The sequence below is a fragment of the Pezoporus flaviventris genome, unplaced genomic scaffold (assembly GCF_033815535.1).
Source record: "Pezoporus flaviventris isolate CSIRO_AGI_PZ_B2104156 unplaced genomic scaffold, CSIRO_AGI_Pfla_v1 ptg000095l, whole genome shotgun sequence".
In the NCBI taxonomy this organism is placed as follows: domain Eukaryota; kingdom Metazoa; phylum Chordata; class Aves; order Psittaciformes; family Psittacidae; genus Pezoporus; species Pezoporus flaviventris.
This window is the reverse complement of record NW_026892643.1, coordinates 918,400-940,645: the sequence shown is the minus strand read 5'-3', so window position 1 is coordinate 940,645 and position 22,246 is coordinate 918,400. Positions and strand designations below refer to the sequence as shown.

The 22,246-nt window shown below is 40.1% G+C and overlaps 1 protein-coding gene across 1 annotated transcript in view; it reads left to right on the top strand.

Annotated features, from left to right (window-relative positions):
• The first annotated feature begins 945 nt into the window (after positions 1-945).
• Positions 946-22,246, top strand: part of IPO5 (importin 5) — a 44,644-nt gene continuing 23,343 nt past the window's right edge. The window contains exons 1-9 of the mRNA XM_061476310.1: positions 946-1,416; positions 5,900-5,980; positions 11,781-11,973; positions 12,449-12,551; positions 12,793-12,889; positions 13,973-14,077; positions 17,252-17,374; positions 17,472-17,592; positions 21,211-21,298. Of these exons, the coding sequence (XP_061332294.1) occupies positions 955-1,416; positions 5,900-5,980; positions 11,781-11,973; positions 12,449-12,551; positions 12,793-12,889; positions 13,973-14,077; positions 17,252-17,374; positions 17,472-17,592; positions 21,211-21,298 (1,373 nt within the window). The 5' untranslated portion in view covers positions 946-954. The remainder of the gene's footprint in view (positions 1,417-5,899; positions 5,981-11,780; positions 11,974-12,448; positions 12,552-12,792; positions 12,890-13,972; positions 14,078-17,251; positions 17,375-17,471; positions 17,593-21,210; positions 21,299-22,246) is intronic.

The window sequence follows — 22,246 nt, the reverse complement described above, 5'->3', positions numbered from 1 at the left end:
GAACATAGCGCGCTGCTGACTGCTGTTTGAGAACGCACGTGGCTTTGACCAAATCACACGAGCATGGAAACAGAGGTGGAGGTATGTGAGGGGTGTTGGACTCATTGAAAGCAGAGCTTGACATGGACCCATATGAACGATATACATATACAAAAGGGTTGTATCCCACATCTTTATGCCTTGGACCCGTACATGCACCTGCTACTTGAGTGTATCAGTGAAACTCTTCATATCACACGTTTTCCACAAGTGTTATGAGAAACAAGTCTTATGAGGAATGGCTGAGGGAACTGGGGATCTTTGGCGTGGAGAATGGTCAGGGAGGACCTTAGTGCTCTACAACTACCTGAAAGGAGGTTGTAGTGATGCAGAAGTCGGTCTCTTCTCCCAGGTAACAAGTGATATGACAACAGGAAATGGCCTCAAGCTGCACCAGGGGAGGTTTAGATTGGATATTGGGAAAAATTTCTTCACCAAGAGTGTGCTCAGGCATTGGAACAGGCTGCCCAGGGCAGTGGTGGAATCACCGTCCCTGGAAGAGTTCAAAAACCGTGTAGATGAGGCCCTCAGTGACATGGTTTAGTGCTGGACCTGGCAGTCCTTGGTTAACACTTCATCTTAAAGGTCTTTTCCAACCTAGCTGATTTTATTGTGTGATGTGTACTGAACGGTTTCTCCCGCAAACCCAAGACAGCTCACACCCCCCACACACAGCCGCCCAGCAGCTCGGCTCCGGTTGGGTCACGACGTCGGGTCCCTGCATTCAGCGAGGAGGAGCGGGAAAGGTGCGGGGCGTGCCGGCGGCGGCAGACGCCTCACGATCTCCCGCGCTTTCCCTTCCCGTTCCCCCGCCGCCCTGCCGCAGCCCGGCAATCCCGGCACAGCCCCTCCTTCCCCACGCCACCCGACCGCGCCTCTGACACAGCCTGCCGAGATTGCCACAGCCACCCACCAATGAGGATGCCTTTCGCGGCGCTTCCCCGCCTCCGTCCCGGAGGTGCACCAATGAGGCAGGAGGAGACGAACTGCCATTCAGGGATGGTTGTACAGTCGCTCTCCGCTCCCCCTCTCCCGACCCTGGCCCCGAGTCTCCAGGACGTCACAGGGAAGACCAGCGAATCAGGGGCGAGGCTCCGTGCGCCGCAGCCAATGGGCGGGCTCGCGAGCACGGCCGGCTCAGCCAGCCCCAGGGCCGAGAGCCGGGAGCGGAGCGCGGCGGTGGTTCCGCCCTCTCTCTCTCTCAGTCGGCGGGCGGGGGGGCCGGCATTCCCCCTCCCCGCCTCCCTGTCCCCGCCCGGCCGGCCTGCCTCTCTCTCTTTTCCTTTCGCAGCAATGGCGGCGGCGGAGCAGGAGCAGTTCTACCTTCTTCTGGGTAACCTGCTCAGCCCAGACAATGCGGTCCGCAAACAGGCTGAGGTAACTGCTCCGCCTCGCGACGGCCCTGGCCGACAAGCCGGCCTGTCAGACCTCCGGACCTTACCGGGGGGAGGGAGGAAGGAAGAAGGTTTACGGGCGGAGGGGGGTAGGGAGGCGGCGGGGCCGGCAAAGCCCCACGTGTGAGCAGCGGCATTAGCTGCTGCCGGGGTGGCCGGGGCCTGCCACCGCCCGTCGGCGCCGGCTCTCCGGGGAGCAGATGGGCGATTCTCCTCACCGGGGGCTATTGCAGTCGTTGGCGAGTGCTCCGGCCGCTGACCCGCGGGAGGGCCTGAGGGGTCGCGCTTCCCCTCCTCCGGCGTGTCTGGCACCGCCCGGCCGCTCCGGTCCCGCGCTCCTTGCGGTGCAGGGCCCCGGGGGCTGCTTTCAGCGATTTCCCCTGGCGAGACAGGGCCTAGGCTGGCTCTGTCCTGGCTGACCGGCGTGACTGAGCGCAGCCCCGGCTCCGCTGGGAAGGGGGGAGTTCAGGCGGGTAGCGGGGCCGGTCCTCGCTGGCTCGGGAGGGGTGAGGGGGGTGTCTGCCCTCCGTGGGTGCGGAGCTTGGAGGAACGTGATTGAAGCGCTCGGCCTGTCCCCGGTGGACGGCTGCACGTGTAGCCTCTTCCCGAAGTGGTCCTCGCAGAGGGTTTGTGCTACCCCGGGGGCATGTTGCCGGCTGGGGCAGGAGTGGGGCCGCAGCCTTCCCCCGGCCCGCCGAGGTTTTCTTCTGTTGCCAGCCAATAGCTTGGTTTTGAACTTACGTGTATTCAAGTGTTTCGTCAGCTAAGAAATATTTCACCAAAAGACGCGTTTTCAATGTACTGAGCTTCTCTGTTATCAGCAAAACTTTTCAGATGTGTTATTTCAGCTGAAATGCTTTGTGATGGCTAAGCCACGTTAATTCTTTCTCTCTGTCATGCTTAAGACTCCATTGTCAAGCCTAGTGGGGAATCTCTCCCATTGAATTAAATACTAGCGTCTAGGTTTAGCATGGATTCCCACTGCATGGGTCTTTTATCGCTCTCATCACTTCAGCGGTCAGCAGAGTTCAGCGCATTGTTTGGCGAAGAATAAAAAGCGTTGTTCCTGATGGTGCAGTGAAAATGTCTAAAATATAATTTGGGAATGAGAAGGAGGGGAGACATACATTTGTAGAAAGCTAGTAAAGTTAAATATTGATTACCACAGATGCTTTCTAGAGAAGCAGCAAGAATTATTCCCACATTCCTGAACATAGAACTATAACAGAGGCCATTCCCTGGGAGCTGAGTTTCTTTCTCTTCTCAACTGCCTGCATGTAACAGAAGAACATTTCTTGTAACTTTTTGGACTTTATTAAAATCATGACAAAGTAAATTTATTAGCTATGTCATAATGTCTGTGAAAGAAAACATTCTTGGAAAAGAAATCTGAAACTTAAGATTATTACAGCTGGTCAGAAACCTGTTTGGAGCAGAGTTTGGGGTTTTTTTTTTATCTTCGTAGCTACATATGCACTGTGGTCAGTTAGAATAAGAAAGCTTAATTGTCATGATAGATTACCAGATTTTTCAAGTACATTGATTTTGTATACAAGTACAAGCGAGTAGTGTAACTTTTACTTATTTAGCTACACTGAATCTGGCATTGATTTTTGCATATTTCCAAGGTGTATTGCAAATCTTTTTATGGTTTAGGACCATTCAGAGTGGAAGGGTCCTCAGGAGGTCTGTAGTGCAATATCCTGCTCAAAGGAGTGTCAGCTATCAGGTCAGACCAGGTCACTTGAGGCTTTGTCCTGCTGGGTCTTGGAAACCTCCAAGAACAGAGGCTGCACAAGCTCTCTGAGCAACCCGCTCCTGCTTGATTGGCTTCTTAGGGCAAAGGGTCTGAAACTCTACCCATTTTTTTTCAGGTTATGCTAGTTGTCTCTCATTCTTCAACTGTGAAGAACAATCTGCTTGCTAAAACCATACTCATTTGATCTTAAGCATCTGTGTAGTCCATTCGTTTTTTTATAGTGTACTTACTGTCAGAAAGCAATGTTGAATACCACAGGGATTCAAATCACTGCAGGTAGATTGAATAGCAGGTTTTAATTTGTGTCTAATGAAAGCCAGTGAGAAAGAGAAATGGATGGACAGGAACTGAAGGAGACAGACTTGGGTTATTTCTAATAGGTCTGGTGACAGAAATTAGGATGAGGGATGTTCTGTTGAACACTAGACTTGATGGACATATAGAGTCATACCCTGTTTGAGTGGGGGTGTAGTGAAAGCTGTAAAAAAAAAAAAAAAAAAAAGAAAAAGGTGGGGAGGATAGTCCAGTCACTTAAAACCTGCTTTTATTTAAGTATTTATGTATATGGAACTATGTATGCGTTAGCACACTCATAACTTACTCTGACCAGCTTGCTGAAACCTGGTTAGTTCATATTATCTCCCATTAAAAATACTGGAACTTTGTTCACTTTAAAAGTCTGTCTTTCTCTTACCTTCTGATAAAGAAACTTGTCTTGGTGATTTTGTGCTCCTTTTTTAATATACATTTCTCAAGTTTAGAATAACATGAGTACTAAGAGTAGATAATGGATATTTGCTTGCATGTATTTTGGAAGTTGGTCATGCTGTGTGAGAAATTTGTACCTCTGGATAAGGTAGCTGGGGAACTAATAGTGAGCTAAAAGAATAGAGTGAAGATGCAGCAGGATATATAGTTAGGGTTGTAGCCAAGGGTAGTAGTAAGGTGGGAGAAGCCAGCAAAGTAATCCTCCACCAGCACAGGGGGAAGGTTCTGGTCTTGGCCATGTGTTCCTTTTGCCTAACTTGCCCTAGTGCTCTTTAACATCTCTGAATCTGGTTTACTGAACTGACAGAATCTATGTCAGTGAACAAATAGGTTACTGCCATTTCTAGTGAGTCTAAACAACTCGGAATTTCACTATTACCAGAATTGGCATGAGAGAAGCCAGCTTTTACAGTGCTTCAGTTGTCCACAGAATCATAGCTTCAGGTCCATGCTAGGCCTTTAAGGAACCTTCTTGTTTCTGTATATGTCTTTATATCTGTAGGTAATAGTACAATATAAATACATACATTCATGGAAATGGTGAAGCTGAGAAGATTTTCTGTTCTGACCCTAAACCTCATTTAATTTTGCAGTCTTCATGAAATTATTAGATTAAATGCAGGGATTCATTGGGGATTCAGAATCTCGTGGACTGTGAGCATACGTTAGTAACTAGAGGGAATATGAAGTAAGAACTGACTCCATGAACAAGGCCTACTAGGAAACGGACAGAAGGTAGAAGAAGATGATGTCTAACGTTAAGTGTGTGATGGAGAAACCACTTTATTGAAAGAAGCAGGTGTATTTGCAAGGTGTGTAAATTTGATAGAATATTGGAAAGTGCTGCTAAAATGGTAAGAATGTGAAGTAGACAGGCATGGAACTGTTTAAATGATAGTAGGCTTGTTCCTTGAGGATGGGATAGTGAATATTTGGAGGGTGGAGTAATTTATCTTCAAGACTGTATTCACAAAAAATAACTCTTTCAGAATCAGTAACTATAGAACTATTTCTGAATGTTTCAAGTGGTTGCTCTTCAGCTTGCTGTTACCTACATAGGCTTTGCATATTAGAAACAAGTATTTATAGTTTTAAAATGCTCACACATGCCATGTTTTGGATAGGAAAAGGTATTTTGCTCTGTGTTCACTCTACCTTCTAAATAACAATCTAATTTACAAAGCCATAGCAAGTGTACTGCATAGCAGAAGTGTGTAAGGCAGTGTAACTGAACTTCTGTAAAGGGTTAAAAAAAAAGTACTAAACACTCTTTTTGGCCTATACATTTGTCGGTGTTTATTAACCTGTTGGTCATAATTCAGTTTCAGGCTTCCAAAGGTCTTAATGCTTCTATGTGATAGAAGCTACGATGGTTTCTCAGGAGGATGTGTGTTCCTCATATGTTGTATTTCAAATTTAAACGGGAGATTCAGACTGAATGTAAGTCTCATTACATTACCTGAATGTAAGGAGGAAATCCTTAACTATGAGAGTGGTGAGACACTGGAACAGGCTTTCCAAGGAAGTTGTGAATGCTCCATCCCTGGCAGTGTTAAGGCCAGGCTGGACAGGGCTTGAGTGACATGGTCTAGTGAGAGGGGTCCCTGCTCACAGCAGGAGGGCTGGAACTAGGTGATCTTAAGATCCTTTCCAACCCAAACCATTCTGTGATTCTGTTTCTTAACTCATCTTGTCAGTGGTCAGTAGTGCATATATAGTGCATTCCAATGTATCAGGTCTTACTAGGTAACGAAAACTTTACTCATGATTTTAAAACAGGTCAGATAATTTTGTTAGGTTTATTTTTTTTTTTCTCTGTTATTTTTCTATTAACTGTATGGATACTGAAGTTGTTTTAAAAGGAAAGTCAATTCATGTTAGTGCTTAACACATGCTTTCTAGTAATTGTTTACAATAAGATGCATCTCTTTTTATGCAGGAGACATATGAGAATATTCCAGGTCAATCTAAGATCACATTTCTCCTACAAGCAATCAGGAATACTGCTGCTGCTGAGGAGGTATGTCTCAATAATCTTTGAATCTTGCATTTTTTTCAAGAGAATTTGGAAAAGCGGGGCAAGAGATCAGTGCTGGTCATTTGGGGATAAATAAACGAGCTGGGCATTAACTGAGTCACCTTAATTTACGTTTGTAGAGGAACCACTGATCTAGTTTGGTGCATGTGAAGTTTAGTAGCTGAGACTTTTTGATGGAGGATACTTAGTTTCAGATGTAGTCTTTCATAAATGACTGCCCAGATGCCCATCGTTTTCTGGTTGTGTTTTTCATGGTTTCTTTCCTTAAAATGAGTAACTAATATATGACTGTTACTGTGCTGTTCCTTCAAGTTGCAGTTGAGGAATATTTTGCATTTTGGGATCTTGTGCCTCAATATGTTAAGCTTGTATATAATCTGACGCATCTTGTGCTTCTGAAATGAGAACTGAGGGCAAAATAAGGTAGCAGTTGTTTTGCAGACGGCTTTTGTATTTTGTCCTGTTTGGGGAGGATGCACTCATTAAGTCATCAAGCAGTGTTACAGAATGTATGGAGAGCAGTTTAAGCACTATATGCAGTTTTTCTGCGGGCATACAGTAAGTGTACCTTTTAGTTATTCCTTAATTTTGTAAAAGCTAGCATACTTTGCAATCAGGTATAGTATTTATTAGTAAAACTATTATTCACTTGGAAATGCGGAGTTGAAGAACTACTAAACTTTCAAGATATTACAAGCTTGAGTCACTTAAAAGTAAAAACATCTGTTGTCCAGTAAAACTCTAGATTTGAAAACATCAGAAAGATGTAGCATATAGAATTTATGAACAGTATTCTAAGGAGCGTGTAAATGTGCTGTTCTCTCTGGATAACTCTCTCTTCTCTTAGATGGTGTTCGATTTAGAGTAGATGCTCTTTGCTTTTTAGTGCTCAGTAAGTACTAGCTTGCTAATACTGATGCTTATCTACCTGCAAAGAAATTTTCTTCTAACAGAATCCTTTAGTATTATACTAGCAACTGGTTGCATAAGAGCTATGTAGTTTTCCTTCCTGCCCCTGTGAGGGGTTTCAAATGATAAAAGGCTATTGAGTAGTTTCTCCTGTATTTAAATTTGCCATAAAAAAGTTAAGGTCTGCCACTGCCCTTTTTTCATCAGAATGTCATACATGATAATCAGATAACTGTGCCCTGCATTGCACGTGCTTCTGTTTTGAATACATGTGGTAAGTCTGAGGTGACAACTCATGCTTGTGTAAATAAATATTCGTTCCATGTATTTAATTATTTTATTCCCATTACATCAGTTAAGGAAATAGCCCAGTCTACAACTTATTCAGAATCTGGCCAATGAGTTGGATTCCAATTTAACTCAAGTGCAAAGGAACTTTTCACCTGTAGAAGTTACTCTTAACGAGACAACAGAGGTTAACATTTGTAGGATAACTTTTCATTTAACTCCGCCAGTGGATAAATCAAAGAAGTTTAAATGTTAGCTCATAACTCAAGAAGACACTAGGTGCTGGACTCAAAAAATATCCTAATAAATATCCAAATAAAACCTGCAAACAACCTCTCTTCCCTGTAAATCCAAACACGTAGTACGTAAATAGAGCCATCTAGTGAAGTCATAGCTATGTTACAGCTAAGCATTGCAAATTAACATGCAGGAAATCATTCTCGGTGTTCAGTATGGTGCTGCTGTCAACAGGTATGGTTTTGTGTCAGCATATGTTTTATGTAAATCCAGATGTTGGGAGGAATAGTGCATATGTCATCAGGGGACAAGGGTTTGGGCCTGTTATGAGGCCTCTGAGCATGCTGAATGTACAGACACCACTAAACACAGGCTGCTGGAAGAAGACTTAGAACTTTAAAGATCCCTTGCCCAGGCAATGGGGGAAGCTGGGTTCAGATCCTCCTTCATCCTGAAACCTCTGTATTGCTTTACCCCCTCATGAGAAAATCAGGCTGAAGAAAGTACTCCATCCTGGGATGTGTTGTAGAGAGTACAAGATTCTTAGGACTACTTGGACAGCAGTTGGGGGAATCCTGACTCTGCAACCTAGTAGCTTTGGCATTTAAATAGAGAAACAGGGATTCAGATCCTACTTCCGGGACCCCTTACATTTGACATTGAGAAAAAATAATATTAAGCTAGATCAGAAATAACTCTTTAACTGTATAACAGGTTTTCTCCTAACCAAATACTTAAACTGTGGAAATAATCACCTTTTCCCTCTCTTCTCATTTCATATTTTCCTGATAGCAGGGTAACACTGTTCACAGAAGTGAAGTGTCTGATTTAGCAGTGAGAACACTTCTGTGCCAGATGATATGACAGATGATTTGTACACCTCAGGCTGAAGAGGGGCTTGAGCCCAGGTTTCCAACTTTCTGAACACGTAGTCTCACTGTTACAAAGTTAGGATTCTACTTCTTCCTATGCAACTGCATTTTAAAGGGTTGTGGAAAAAGATGGTACATATTCACAATTTATATTTGCTGATTTTTATTCTTTGGAGGCTTCTCAGGTGTTAGAGGCTGTTCCTTTGCAGTTTTGATTTACCGCCTAAATCTTAGAAAGGAACAGAAGTTCTGCATTTTCTCTTGCATGTATTTTCTTCCCAGTTAACTCTAGTTTGGCAGTTTCAAATTGCATTCTAATTTTCAATTGACTAGTTTTGAGCCCTGTGAAATACAATAACAAGTGCTGTGTAAAACTGTGTTTCTGCTGTACTCACAGCCCTCTTAGAGGGCTCTGGCCTTTCCCTTCCTCCTCTCCATATTGTCACATGAAGGGGTTGCATTTCTTAGTCTGAAAACTACTGCTGTGGGCAACTTCCTGTTCAGCATTTGGAGGGGAAGGCAGGCAGCCCATGTACTTGTGAGGCACGAAAGCTCTGCCTTTAAGTATGCAGGACCTTAGACGCTGCGTGCTTTGAATTCCGCATGGGGCTGGATCCCTAAATGAGGTTGTGCAAGTCCATCTTTGGACTGTGTCCTAAATATTGATTGCTTCCATCCATGCATGTTTTCCTCCTTGAGGACCTAAAATAAAATCACTGACTGTAGTACATGAGATAGACTTTTGCTTGCAAAGTATGTGGGATTACCTGGACACTTTGAATGCCAGTGGAGAGCATGGTGTCCCAGATTTCTGTTCATAATTCTTATGCTTGCCCTGCAAGTTGGTTGTCTTTTTGTGCCTTGGTTCCATCATCTGTAAAGCCCTAGAACATTTTTATAGCACTGAATTCTATTAATAAGAAGCGGTATGTTGAAATTTGAGAATTATGACTGCTTCTTATGTTAATAACTTTGACATTCCAACTGTATGTGAGCACCTCAGTAATTTAGAGATGCAGAAGAACCCAGTGGTAGGAGAAAATTCTGCTTTTTTAATGCTTCATTGGAAGTTCCTCTTTTGGGATGTACACTTTATATTGTTCTTGTTCTCATTAAAAGCTATAGCTACTAAGCCACAGAATTTTAAAATGCTTGTTTGGGTACATATCTTGCAATAATTAAATATGAAAGAACTTTTGGTGTGTGTGAAAAATACATACTTTCTTCCTTAAAGCAGAGTAAACAGCCTCAGAGCTGACATTAATCCAGCCGTGTTCATCATAATTAAATTGGCAGCGATTATTTTCATATATAGGTGGATATCTGCTGAGGAAAATATGCCATTTATTATTAGAAGTCAATTGCTTCTTTGCCACTCCTTCAAACGTTTGAATTTGCTTTAGGGAATTGGGGAATTCTTTTCTAAGCCAGTAACTATAACCAGGACCTAATTTATGTAATGCTGGTCTTGGGTCTTTCTGTATTCCTTGTTACTTGTGTTTTTACTTTGCAATCAGTCTGTGTTTGTCAGTCTTCTAATATTTTTAACTCTTCAGAGGGGGAATTCTTATCTTTGAGACTGTGTGCTTTATGAGCATAAGCTTTATTCTCTGTCTGGCCACCTATTATTACTTCAGGAAAGGAATAAATACAATGTGAGGTTTTGGTCATTATCAGATGTTGGACATTATGCACAGAAACACAATGCCCTGATTAAGGGAAGACACTGCATTGAAATTTGCCGTGTTTAGTCCCAGCAAACTTGCTCCACATTCATGGTTTTTCCTGTGTAAGCTCACCATACTAACAAGGAGAAATTTAATCTTTCACAATATCAGTCCTTCCAGAGGTGGGAGAAGGAAAGACTCCATTATATTGTGTTGCCATTAAGGTGCTTGGATACATTGTTAGTGGGATTCCCAGAGGCAGCGGAGAAAGAATCTTTCTCCTTCCTAAGTCACATTCCCCATGTGATGACCTGTTCCTGGAGAACTTTGGCTTACAATGGGAGCTACTGCACAACTGATGACTGTGATCCTCTTTGTTCATCTGTCTTAGATCTACTGATCGTACATAGTGGCTTTGGTCCACACTGGAGCTGTTAAGGAGATAAGAAATGATCTAGAGTATAGTCCAGTTCTAGTCTTTCCCTTCAGCTAGTATAGAGGTGCTTTGTCTTTGCATACACTGCTCTTTAGCTGGATAGGAGAGAGCTGGCTAGATTGGAAGAAAGCACAGTGAGTTTCAAGACTGTAGAACATAAAAAGGAATTGTATCTTGGGGGATGTTCTAGCAATACCCAATTTTTACAGGGTACATTAGCAGCTGAGACTTAGAGGCAGTTTGTGTTCTTATCTGTAGATTATGCTGCAGCAATATAGGTGAGAGATCTTTGGAAATCAGACTTTGTAAGTTCTGATGGTCACTGAATACTTTCTAATTCCACAGGCTGTTGTAAATGAAACTTTTTCGTTCAAGTACACATTAAATAAGGATATCTTAGCGGAAAAATAAAAGAGTGCATGTTACATTGGAGTGGGTTTTTTTGAGAGGATTTGACATGTGTAAGGTTTTGTTATATATGTTAAACTTCAGAACTTTGGGGATGGTTTTTAATTTGTCTTTCTAGAAACACTGATTACTGAACCATCCTATTTATGAAGTTATTCAGTGCTTCATGTGTCCTTGCCTTTATCTATTCATTTTAAATTACTCAGCCATGCTCTTTGCTTCTGGTTCTTGTGTATTTGTAAATAAATGCAGATACGTAAATTACACTGTTGTGGAGTTGCTTTATGCAAGCAAGAAGCATAGAAGATTGCCGTGTGGTATTGAGGTTCCTATGCTTATTGAAGCTTGAAGAAGATTCTTTCATCATAGGTCTGCAAATGGCTAAAAGCCTTGTTTTTGGTTTTGTTTTTTTGTTTGTTTGTTGTTTTTGTTGTGTGTTTTTTTTTTTGGTCAGAGTAAAATTTTATTTGCAAAAGTCTAACTTGGAGTTTGGTTGAGAAAGTGAAGGAGGGTTTACAGGTTAATTTTCTGACAAGTCCGTCCCATTAAGTCACTTGTTAATCCAGAAAAACCCATCTGGATTATAATTATCTCAGCAGGTCATTTAAAATAGAAAGAAGTCATGCTTCAAACTATCTTTCAATAGTGCAGCTATATCCTTACCTTGCCACAAAATATGTCCAAGGTTCATCTCTAGGAAAAAACTGAATATCTCGGTGGATTTCGTGATTATTTCTTTGAAGAGCTGTAATTGTCAGAAACATGATCATGAGGTCATGTTTCTGTACTATGTTTTTACTTACTATTGTAATTGTCATCTGTTGTTGCTTGAGAGGTACTTCATTCACCCAACAATTCTACACAGAGAAAACTGGTCATTTGGAAGCATGGTGTTGATCATCTTTCCTCATAAGATCAGGATTATCATATCAAAACACTTCTAACATACTTTTCTTATTCAATAGGCTAGACAAATGGCAGCTGTCCTTCTACGTCGTCTTTTGTCTTCTGCTTTTGAAGAAGTTTATCCAGCTCTTTCACCTGACGATCAGACCTCTATCAAAAGTGGATTGCTCTTGATTATTCAGTTGGAAACACAGTCCAGTATGAGAAAAAAAATCTGTGACATAGTTGCTGAATTGGCCAGGAATTTAATAGGTACTTTATATAAGCTGGTATTGTGGTAAAATGCCTATGTATTGATAGTACCTGTATTTTTATTTCTTGTTCTCTGGTCTTCTGTAGACATTTGTGCATGATGTACTAACTGATTTCATGGTTTAAATACTTGTTCACATTATCCTTGATCAGATACAAATAAGATTCCTTAACTCTGTGTTTTAAATGGCTTGAGTTTAGGTGAGATTCTATTAAGATTTAGAAATCCAATTTTGTTAAAATTCTCATGAATGTCATGCTGAACATCTGCATCAGTTTCTTTCTTGAGGCCTGTTTCGTAACAGGAAATAGACATCGTCTGTTTCTGAGTGCTTCTTGACACTGTGACTTGGGCACATATTCAGGGTTTTGGAGTTTTTTAATTAACTCCAGTAGTGATGACTGGTTGCCCTACACAGTTGAGATCTAACCACTCTTAAGTTTGCTTATCCTAAAATTTTGTTGTTTCATCTAGATGAAGATGGCAACAACCAGTGGCCAGAAGTTCTGAAATTCTTATTTGACTCTGTCAGCTCTCAGAATGTGGGTCTGCGTGAGGCTGCTCTACATATTTTCTGGTAAGCCTTCAGGCTTTGCTACATCTTTTCAGGTTAGACAAATCATGGCTGTAAAAATGTAAGAAAAACTGCCACAACTGAATTAACAAGCAATCGTGTATTTTTCATTTATTCTGAGGTATTTTGGTTTATTTAACCCTTACATGTACAGTTATAATCTGTAGTTTAAACAATGGATAAGCTTAAAATAAGGTTAAAACTGTGAATTTTTATTAATGTTTTTGTCCTGTCTTATCCTTAGGAATTTTCCTGGGGTTTTTGGCAATCAGCAGCAACACTATTTGGAGGTCATTAAGAGAATGCTGGTTCAGTGTATGCAAGATCAAGAGCATCCATCAGTAAGACCTCTGCTTGTTTTCCTACTATGTCCTGAGCATAGGAACTTTGTGTAGTAGTCTCAAATACGAAGATTAAACCACAGATTTCAACCAGAGAATGGCATTACCTGAAACTGATGTACAGCTAGAGTTTTGATAATGCCTACTGCAAAACAAAAGGGTCAAACCTTTTTATGGTCTTAAAGCTTACTGGCTAGCTTCTGTCTGCACTGCTTAGGCCCAGATTCTTCCCTAGTAGTTATGCTTTGAGAAATCTAATTGTAGTGGGCCAAAGCAGAGACGGGGGTTTTAGCTAGCAACATTGAGGGGTCAGAAACTCCTTGTTAAGCTTTCTTTCTGGCCTTTATGTTTAACAGTATAAACACGTAGTATCTCCACACATAGTATCCATACGGTACGTCTCCAAACTGAATATGCAACAGCTCCTTGAACTGTCTGTGTTTCCCTGTAAGAGGTTATATTAGCAAGCCTCTTCTGGAAGGCTTCAGATTTATTGATTTGTGCTAAGAATTGTACTTTGAAAATGTTTCTCTTTTTGTGGAAAATGCTGGGCAAGGATAGGAAACCCTGCTGTGGTATATGGGTTCAGTTTGTTGCTCCCCCGTGGATTATTTTTTCTGACCTTTGAAAGTCAACTGAATAACATTTTCTAAAGTACCACAAGTCATGCCTTTAAAGAAGCATGTTTTGAACGCTTAGATCACACTTCTTGAAAAATGGGACTTTGACACTTGCATACACATTTGAAATAGGGAGGGAAGTTGAAAACAATAGTTTTTACCACAAAAAAACCCAAACCAAAAACCAAATGCAAACAAAACTAGGGAATACTTGCCACCTCATAATACGATAAACATTTTTATATCATATAAGACATCCTGAAGATGTTCATTACTGCTTTACCTTAATTTGAAGCAAGATGTAAAATCCATGTTAAAAACTAATTGGTATATCTATTAGAAAAGTGTAAAAGGGAAATGATAATACAAAATGTAGTCAAATAATAGGCCTAATATTAGAAGAAAATAAAGGCATGTTTCATTACCAGGTCTTCATAGTTTTTTCTCTAATCCTGTCTTCTAGATCAAGACTCTGTCTGCTAGAGCTGCAGCTGCATTTGTACTTGCTAATGAGCACAATCTTCCCCTGCTTAAACATTTTGCAGACTTGCTACCTGGAATCTTGCAGGTAAGAAACCACACAAATAACGATGTGTTTATTACTGTCTGATGGTATCCAAACAAATTACTGATCTGCAAATTTGTGTAGCATATGAGTTTTTGTTGAGACCTGGATTAACTGTATCTTAATTAACCTGGCTTCAGTCCACCAGCAAGATAAACTGGAAACTGATATGGAATCTCATAAATACAAGCCAGTTGATAGTGTTTTAAGGTACATAGTTTAATGCTGATTAATTTACACAGTGTTACCTAGGTGTTTTGAGTTACCTAACTCAAAATCTTACAGCTTTTAAATTAACCATGAGACTTCAAGTAATCAGTATTTGGGAAGTTCATTGACCCATAATATCCTGTATCTGTTCATTTTAGGGAACAGTGTAGAATTTTCTGAATAAAGATTGTTAGAGTAAGAACAACAGTCTAGACAAATGATCTTTGTAGTTTGATAAACTAGGAAATGGCAAACAAAATGCCATTTTAAGCTTCATGCCATTTCTGAAGCTGGATTAGATCTTTTTTAGGATGGATGAATTTGAGTGAAGTTGGAATTCTAATATAAAATTGTTTACTCTCGAGGGGAAGCTTATTGTAAACCAAACTAGAGATGGAAGTGGTTTGTGTATCAAGAAAAAGTCAAAATAACAAAGTACCTGTGATAACAGTGGTAGTGAGCTTTTGGCAATTTTAAATTAGGCTAAATTCAAGTTAAAGGCTGACTGCTTGCTGTAGTCAGTACAGCAAGTCCCTGTTGACAGTGTAAACTGTAAACCTTGTCTGTGTGTGCTTTATGGCAAGCTGAAGAAATACTGTGCCAAGTTTGCTGGCTTCTGCAATTGATAGAATTCTACTTGATCTTAAATGCAAACTGAGGGGAATTTATTAAAATTAGCTGAACTTGAAAATGTTCTGTAGTGTGTACAAGAAGTATTTTGATACTGAGGTCACTGTTTGGTGGTTAGGCCCTGTCTGTAACTTTGGCAATAACAGTATTGTTCAAAAATTGTAGCTGGTTGAGAGGACTTTGGCTACTGAGTGCTGCATGAGTGGGAGTGAAGCAGGGTTTGGGGTGGGCATGCCATTTGTCTTTAGGTTTGGCAGTTGAATAGTATGCTGTTTTTAGACTTCAGACTGGTAGCCCACTTTGTGTCCTGTAAGTTTCAGTGCTACTATTTTAGGCTGTAAAAACACATGTGCTTGGCTTGCATTTTCAAGCTTCATTTTGCAAGTACACAGCACAGAACTGTGATATGAAGTCTGTCTTTTTTAAGTACTTATTGCAAGAAGGACTAGATTTTCTGGCTGTGGTAATGCAAGATTGATATGAAGATCTGAGTTTATAAATAGGAGATGGGATGTGCTAGAATAGTGGTGAGTGACCTTTGGAAACAGTTGGATGCTTTTTTTGTTGCTGTTGAAGTTAATTTTGAAATGTTGGCGTGGTAAAAATGCTAAAAGTCTGATTTGGCAATTCAGTTCTTTCAGTAAAATATGTAATGGTTATGGTGAAAATTGAACTTCCAGTATTAATACTTGGAACTTTGAGATGCAAGAGATTTATCTTGTAGTGGAGGTAAAAGCAGCTGGAACTTCAGCTTACTTCTGTGGTTGCTGGTTACTACAGAAAAGTGCTTCTGCCTTTTAGGGCTCACTGTGCACTTTGAACTTCTTTCTTCAGAAAACTAGCTTTAAAAACCTGTCAGAGGTGAAATGGGTATAAAATAAGGAGTTTTACAGGAACTTCTAGTAAGGATTATATTATTCTCTTCCAAAATCAGAGGATGAGCGGTAACTATTAGTACAAAAGGCCTTAACCAAGATAAATATATTTTCCCCTCACAGAACATTTCTGATATTAGAAAATGCTGCTTCTGTGTTGAAAGTGTGGGCTGTTTGAGTGGCATTATCAAAAGTGTTGGATCCTAGACTTAAGTATTAAGAAAAACACGTAACTCTTCAACAGATGTTTCTACATTAGGAAGACATTGAATGCTTAGCTAATGAAAATTCCTCTCAAAACCCCCAAAGTCTGTTTAAAGACTGGGTTGGCTGGGGGGGGGGGGGGGTTGGTTGTTTTTTTTTTTGTTTGGAATTTTGGGTTTTGCGTGCTACTTCCAGAAGAGTTTTAGCACCTTTGAATAACGCTGTGCAGTTTTGGTACTGATGTTTCAACTTGATCACTTAAAAAGTAAGTTTTAAATTACTTTTCAGAATGTAGCTATGGGTGTAGGAAGGATACTTGCAAAAACCTTGATTTCTTTTTTTCTTTCCTGTGTCCTGTGAGTGAAGCCTGAAAGGTCTGCTTTAATTTGTTGGCTTTCCAGAGTTGTCAGGTGTTTGTAAGCTTAAGCTATTCTAAGATGTTGTCATGTAACGGGGGGGGGAAAGAAGTTACTCATTTTCCTCCTTTTGAGCAGTTAGTTTGAGGAATTTTTCTTAACTTAAAATGGCTTTTGAAGTTATGCTTGTCAAAACGTAGTGTGTGTTTTTGCACGTTGGTGCCTCTGATGTCTGACCATAATTCTTTGAATATCTGTCTATTGTATTAGATTTAAACTAATAATGGGCCAAAATTGATGGCTTATAACATTGTGAGTCATAACTTACTGTAGAAAACTTGTCATTTTCAACCCTGCATATTATCCCTTTGTAGCTGTTACAGACTTATGCGTTTTCTGACCCTAGGATCCCACTGGAAAATGTAGAGTCTGAATGAAGGCTTCCAATTAGGTTGTTTTTTTTATTAGTTCTCAGGTTACTGCTCTAGCTGGGTGCCTCTGCAGAGAGACTCCTACCCCAGTTCGTGCTTCTCAATTATACATGTGCCACCCATCTTCAATCACTTAATTCTTATCAGTGATCTCTTGATTTCATACTGGTTTTCACTGTTGCTGGGCTGGCCTTCTGAAGTTACTTTATTCTCTTGGAATTGTCTCCTTATTCCTTATCTTCTTCATTCTGCTTGTATCTGCCAGATTCAGCTAGGTCTTTGTTAGCAGCATTAGTTTTATCAAATTCTTGGTCAATTCTTGCAGCCTAAGGCTTCAACTACTTTAGTTACTAATGCTAAGTGAGGCTATGTTAATGAATCACATTTAATCAGATTTCTTCTAGAACAGTAGTCCCATTCATAGTATTATTTGTTTTTGTTTAATCTTATCTTCATCTGACCCCTTTATAGGCTGTTAATGATTCCTGCTACCAAAATGATGATTCTGTCCTGAAATCCCTTGTAGAAATTGCAGATTCTGTTCCCAAGTATTTACGACCACAGTTAGAGCCTACATTGCAACTAAGTCTGAAGGTAAGGCTAGTTTGTTTTGGTTTTGTTTTTAAATAAATCACTCTTTATGGCCCAGAACTTCTGTTGTAATCATTTGCTCTAATCTTTTGGATTGTAGCTGTGTGCAGATGCCAGCCTCAGTAACATGCAGCGTCAGTTGGCACTTGAAGTAATTGTGACCTTGTCAGAAACTGCTGCTGCTATGCTGAGGAGGCATACCAACATCGTTGCACAAGCCAGTAAGTATTTTACTCATTCTCTTTGAAACAATTTGTCTTTACAGTGCTAAACTGACTTTTGCACTTGGTGGCAAAACCCTGTCTAACTCAGAGTTTGCTGGTGCTGTTAAATTCAGGTGACACCGAACTGAGTTTTCCTATAGAGAAAACCCCTTCTTATTATGACTCTTCATAAATTAATCTGTGCTCATGCAGCCACCAGCAACTCTAACAATACGGTAGACTCTTCATTAGGCATTTACAAGGAAAACACTACTTTCAAGTTTTTCTGCTGGCTTTTGAAATTTTTAGTGAAGAAAAGATGCATTTAGTTCTCAAGTTCTATGTCTGAAGTTTGGTATGTAGGCCAGATACTCTGGTGCTGGCAACTGAAGGCTGAAGGAATTCAGCATGCATGTTAAGCCTCAGTATTGAGTTAAAGCTGTGAATTAAAAATCAGATGCTTATATAAATAGAGGTGGTCTATAATTGGTCTATTTAACGTGGATTTTAAATTCTTTGGAGAGGCACTTTTTTAATCGTGCATTATTATCTGAGACACTAAAAATATTCTGGACAGCCCCAGCATCAATGCTGTGCATAGTGATATTTCTGTGCCTTTTACACTGTTTTTGAGAGTAGATCAGGGCACACTGTAGATCACTGACACGGCAGTGTAGCCTGCTTTTATTTTCCCTCCTTGTCATGCTTGTGTTGGTCTAAATTCTTGCTTGTTTTCTGAAACTTTGGTAAAGACAACTGTTTGGTTTTTTGGTGTTGTTTGTTTTGCTTTTGTTTTGTTGGGTTTTTTTTGTTTTTGGGTTTTGTTTGTTTTTTCATTTGTGTGCTGAGGCTGGGGAAAGTTGTATGTATACATGCCATTAAAACAAGTTAAAAACTTCTGGAAACTGGAAGTTGAAAACTGGATCTGCTTGGCTTAATCAGAAATTTTCCTTATTTGTGGAATAGTTGTGTAAAGAACAAATTCTTTTACAATGTATTTTGAAATTTGAAAATGTTTATAATGCTGTCTTTATACTCTGTCCTGTGGCTTCTTAGGAATGCTAACACTTGACACTTGCTGTCCCCAAATCATGACAGGCTTCTTATCTGATCAAGCAATGTAGTGAAGTACCTCATACCTTTTTAGAATGTATTACTTTTACACTGGGTTGCTAGCTGCTGTTCAGCAATGAAATATTTGTATTAAGATAAGGTACCATTCAGGAATGAAACGCCTTTGGTATGTAAGCCATTGTAAAATTGCTCTTTAATATTAATGAATCACTAGGTGAAAGACATGTATTTTGCAGAACTAGTAAAGCAGTTACATTCAGAATGATTAAAAGGCAGCAAAAAAATTGCTTTTGCTTTGGTTTTATGACTTAGTTTAAAATGGTTTCTATTTTCATTCAACTAAGAAGTTGCTAGATCACTTGATCCTCACAAGTAGAAGGGGGTCTTAAGCAAAACTGTCATCTTACGCTGGTTTTACTGAACATGATGGTGATTTAGGAGTAAGGCTGTATCCTATGTACCAGTTGTCTGCTCATTAATTCCATGAGTTCAAACTTTGCTCCTTGAGCTCAGTGTTCAATATAAGAGAATGGTTTATTGCTCTTTCCCTAGAAATGAAAGCTGCAGCCTGTCTTTGGCTATAGTTTTGCTTGGTCTCCAGAAAATGAACAGTCATGGCACGCTATGATAAGAAACAGGCTTAGTTATCCTTAAACTTCTTTGTATGCAATCTGTATATTGGCAATAATTAGACTTTGAGGGCTTAGTGAGACTTCAGTGCAGACCTTTACATTTAAAAAAAATTCTTTGTGAAACTGCACTCACAGGCAGCCACCTTCATATTAAACATGAAGGAGAACCAATATGTTCACAGGCTTTTGCAGGTTCTAGATGTAGTGGTGGCCAGGCAGCTTTGGATGACAGTTTGTTCTTGGCCTTGCTTGTTAGTAGCAATGAACACTGACGTTTTTTGGAGCCACATAGCATTTGTGGTAGACGGTGGTTGACTTCCATATTACAGAGGTGTGACAATGCATCATTTTCATGCATGTGCTTATGAGTGTCTGTGTCTGAAAAGCTTCTGGGCTATACTACTATATTTTTTTTTTTAAGGAAATTCTTTTCAGTGACTAGTAAATAAGTAGAATTCTGACATGTGGGCATCATGTTAGAGAGTTAGTGTCCATTAAGTTATCTTGGTACATATATAAAAACTTTCTGAAGGTTTCTGCATACATAGTATAATCTCTGGCTGAAGACACATAGCCACATCAAGCTAATCAATCCATAATTCAATCTTTTCTTGATATTTGCACCATGATGCTGTCAGTAAGCAGTATTTTCTTCTGTCATCAGAAGTTTATCATTTGTTCAGGTGTATGATGAGGTGAGTTTGCCTAGGATTGTGCCTGTATAGTAGGTTACAGTAGTGTAAGGTTATTAGGAAATTCACCACTTGCAGTACACCTTACCAGCTGCAGTTTATCTCAGCAGCAGCATGGATTACTGTATGCTTCCTCTAGTTTTTGAGGTAGGTTGCTGTAAAGGACACTTAACTATGATGCCTGCCTTCAAGGTATGTGGTAGATTGTCCTAAAAAGATTCTTAAACCTCAAAGGTTGAGTTTTTGACCGAAAACTTTAATTTTCAGGGCAAAATAAAGCTTATTTGCATAAATTATGTTGAATTCAAACAAATGCTCTGAGCAGATAGTATAATATAAAGGATACTTAAGAGCACCTTACTTTGCTCTGAAAGTGCAAGATGTGTGTACTTTTCCGCCTTTGGGCTTCTGAAGTACACAAGAACAGGCAGGCTTACAATAGACAAATCACTGCACTTCTTCCTCTAGTGTGAGCAGCTTGGAAAAATAGGCGTTGCTTATTGTATAGTAGTTGAATGTTATGATAAAGATTGTGTAATGGCCTCTTTAAAGACTTATAGTGAGAAGAGCACACGGAATAGATCCACAGAGGTAGGAGCAGAAAAACTGCTGGATTATTATGTGTAAGATACTTTCATGATGCAAACCAAAATTTTACATTGCATGGGGGGAAATTTCAAGTTCTAAACCATTAGCTTATTATAAAAGTAAAACTTTATGCTAATTGACCACTGTACATACAGTTAACAAAATATATCCTGTCAGGGTTGAGTATCATTTTTCATGAATATAGTCTCTTTCATCAGTGAATGTTTGAAGGGTGATGTCAGAGTTTCAGCAAAATGAATGAAGTATATCTGAGTTCTTAAAGCATATAATGCTATTTTTAACTTTTCTCAAGGAACTTAGACTTTATTAAGTAATTTACATTTGCAGTCTTTGTGATTTAAAAAAAAATCGTGCATTGAGCTATGGGTCTTTAAGAAATACACTCAACATTTTTTCTCTTGATTTGAACGTTCTGAAAATACTCTTCTGAAAATGCATTGTGAATTAGTGGCTGATGTAGTTTGACAGACTTGACTATCTGCTACTGGAGGAAGAGTTCTCTTTCTTCAGTTATTTTTTTTGAAAGGAGGGAACTTGTTATTTGAGAACATATTTGAGGTATTTCTCATCTATTTTAAGAAAACAACCTGAGCTTAAAATTTTTGTTGTGGTTTTTTTTTCTTTCTCAGTTCCTCAAATGTTAGCAATGATGGTTGACTTGGAAGAAGATGAAGACTGGGCAAATGCAGATGAACTTGAAGATGATGATTTTGACAGGTAATTATAAAACTAGTTGTTTTGATATTTTATCAAGACTGTGTGCTAAAGGCAAATTTTAAATGCAAAATGCAAATAACTGCAGTGCATTACTTTCTCCTTAACTCGGATAACTTCCAGTTTTGTTCCCTTGGTCACGAGCAGTGTATCTGGCTGTTCTCAAACAGGTTTTAAGTAGGCTATTTAGGTACTGTTCAGCAAATAAATCCTTTTGGTATTTGTGTATTGCTGTAATTTACTTGTATGTCTGACATGTACTTTTGTCTGCTGTTTTGCATTGTTTTAACTTTTCAGACTTGTTTCTTCTGTCATTTATGTTGCTCAGTTCAGAAGTCAGCACTTCTTAACCCTTTATGTTAGGGATAGGCTGGAGAGTATGGAACTCTGGGGACAGGTGAGCAGTCAACAGAGAGTTTGTGGGTCAGGGTTAAAGGGAATATAGCTATGGGAGACATTACTGTGGGGATCTGTTACAGACCGCCTGATCAAGGAGAACCTGCAGATGAAGCACTCCATAGACAGATAGGAAAAGCCTCACGCTCACAGGCCCTTGTTCTCATGGGTGACTTCAACCACCCTGACATCAGTTGGAAGGACAGTACGGCCCGGCACAAGCAGTCCAGGAGGTTCCTCGATTGTGTAGAAGACAACTTCCTTCTGCAAGTAATAGAGGAGCCGACAAGGAGAGGTGCCATGCTTGACCTCGTGCTCACCAACAGGGAAGGGCTTGTTGGAAATGTGACGCTCCAGGACTGCCTTGGATGCAGCGATCACGAGATGCTCAAATTTGAGATCCTCAGGACAGTGAGAAGAGCGTGCAGCAAGCTCACTGCCCTGGACTTCAAGAGAGCAGACTTTGGCCTCTTCAGGAACCTGCTTCAGAAGGTTCCATGGGATACAGCCCTGGAGGGCAGGTGGGCCCAAGACTCTTAGTTGATATTCAAGGAT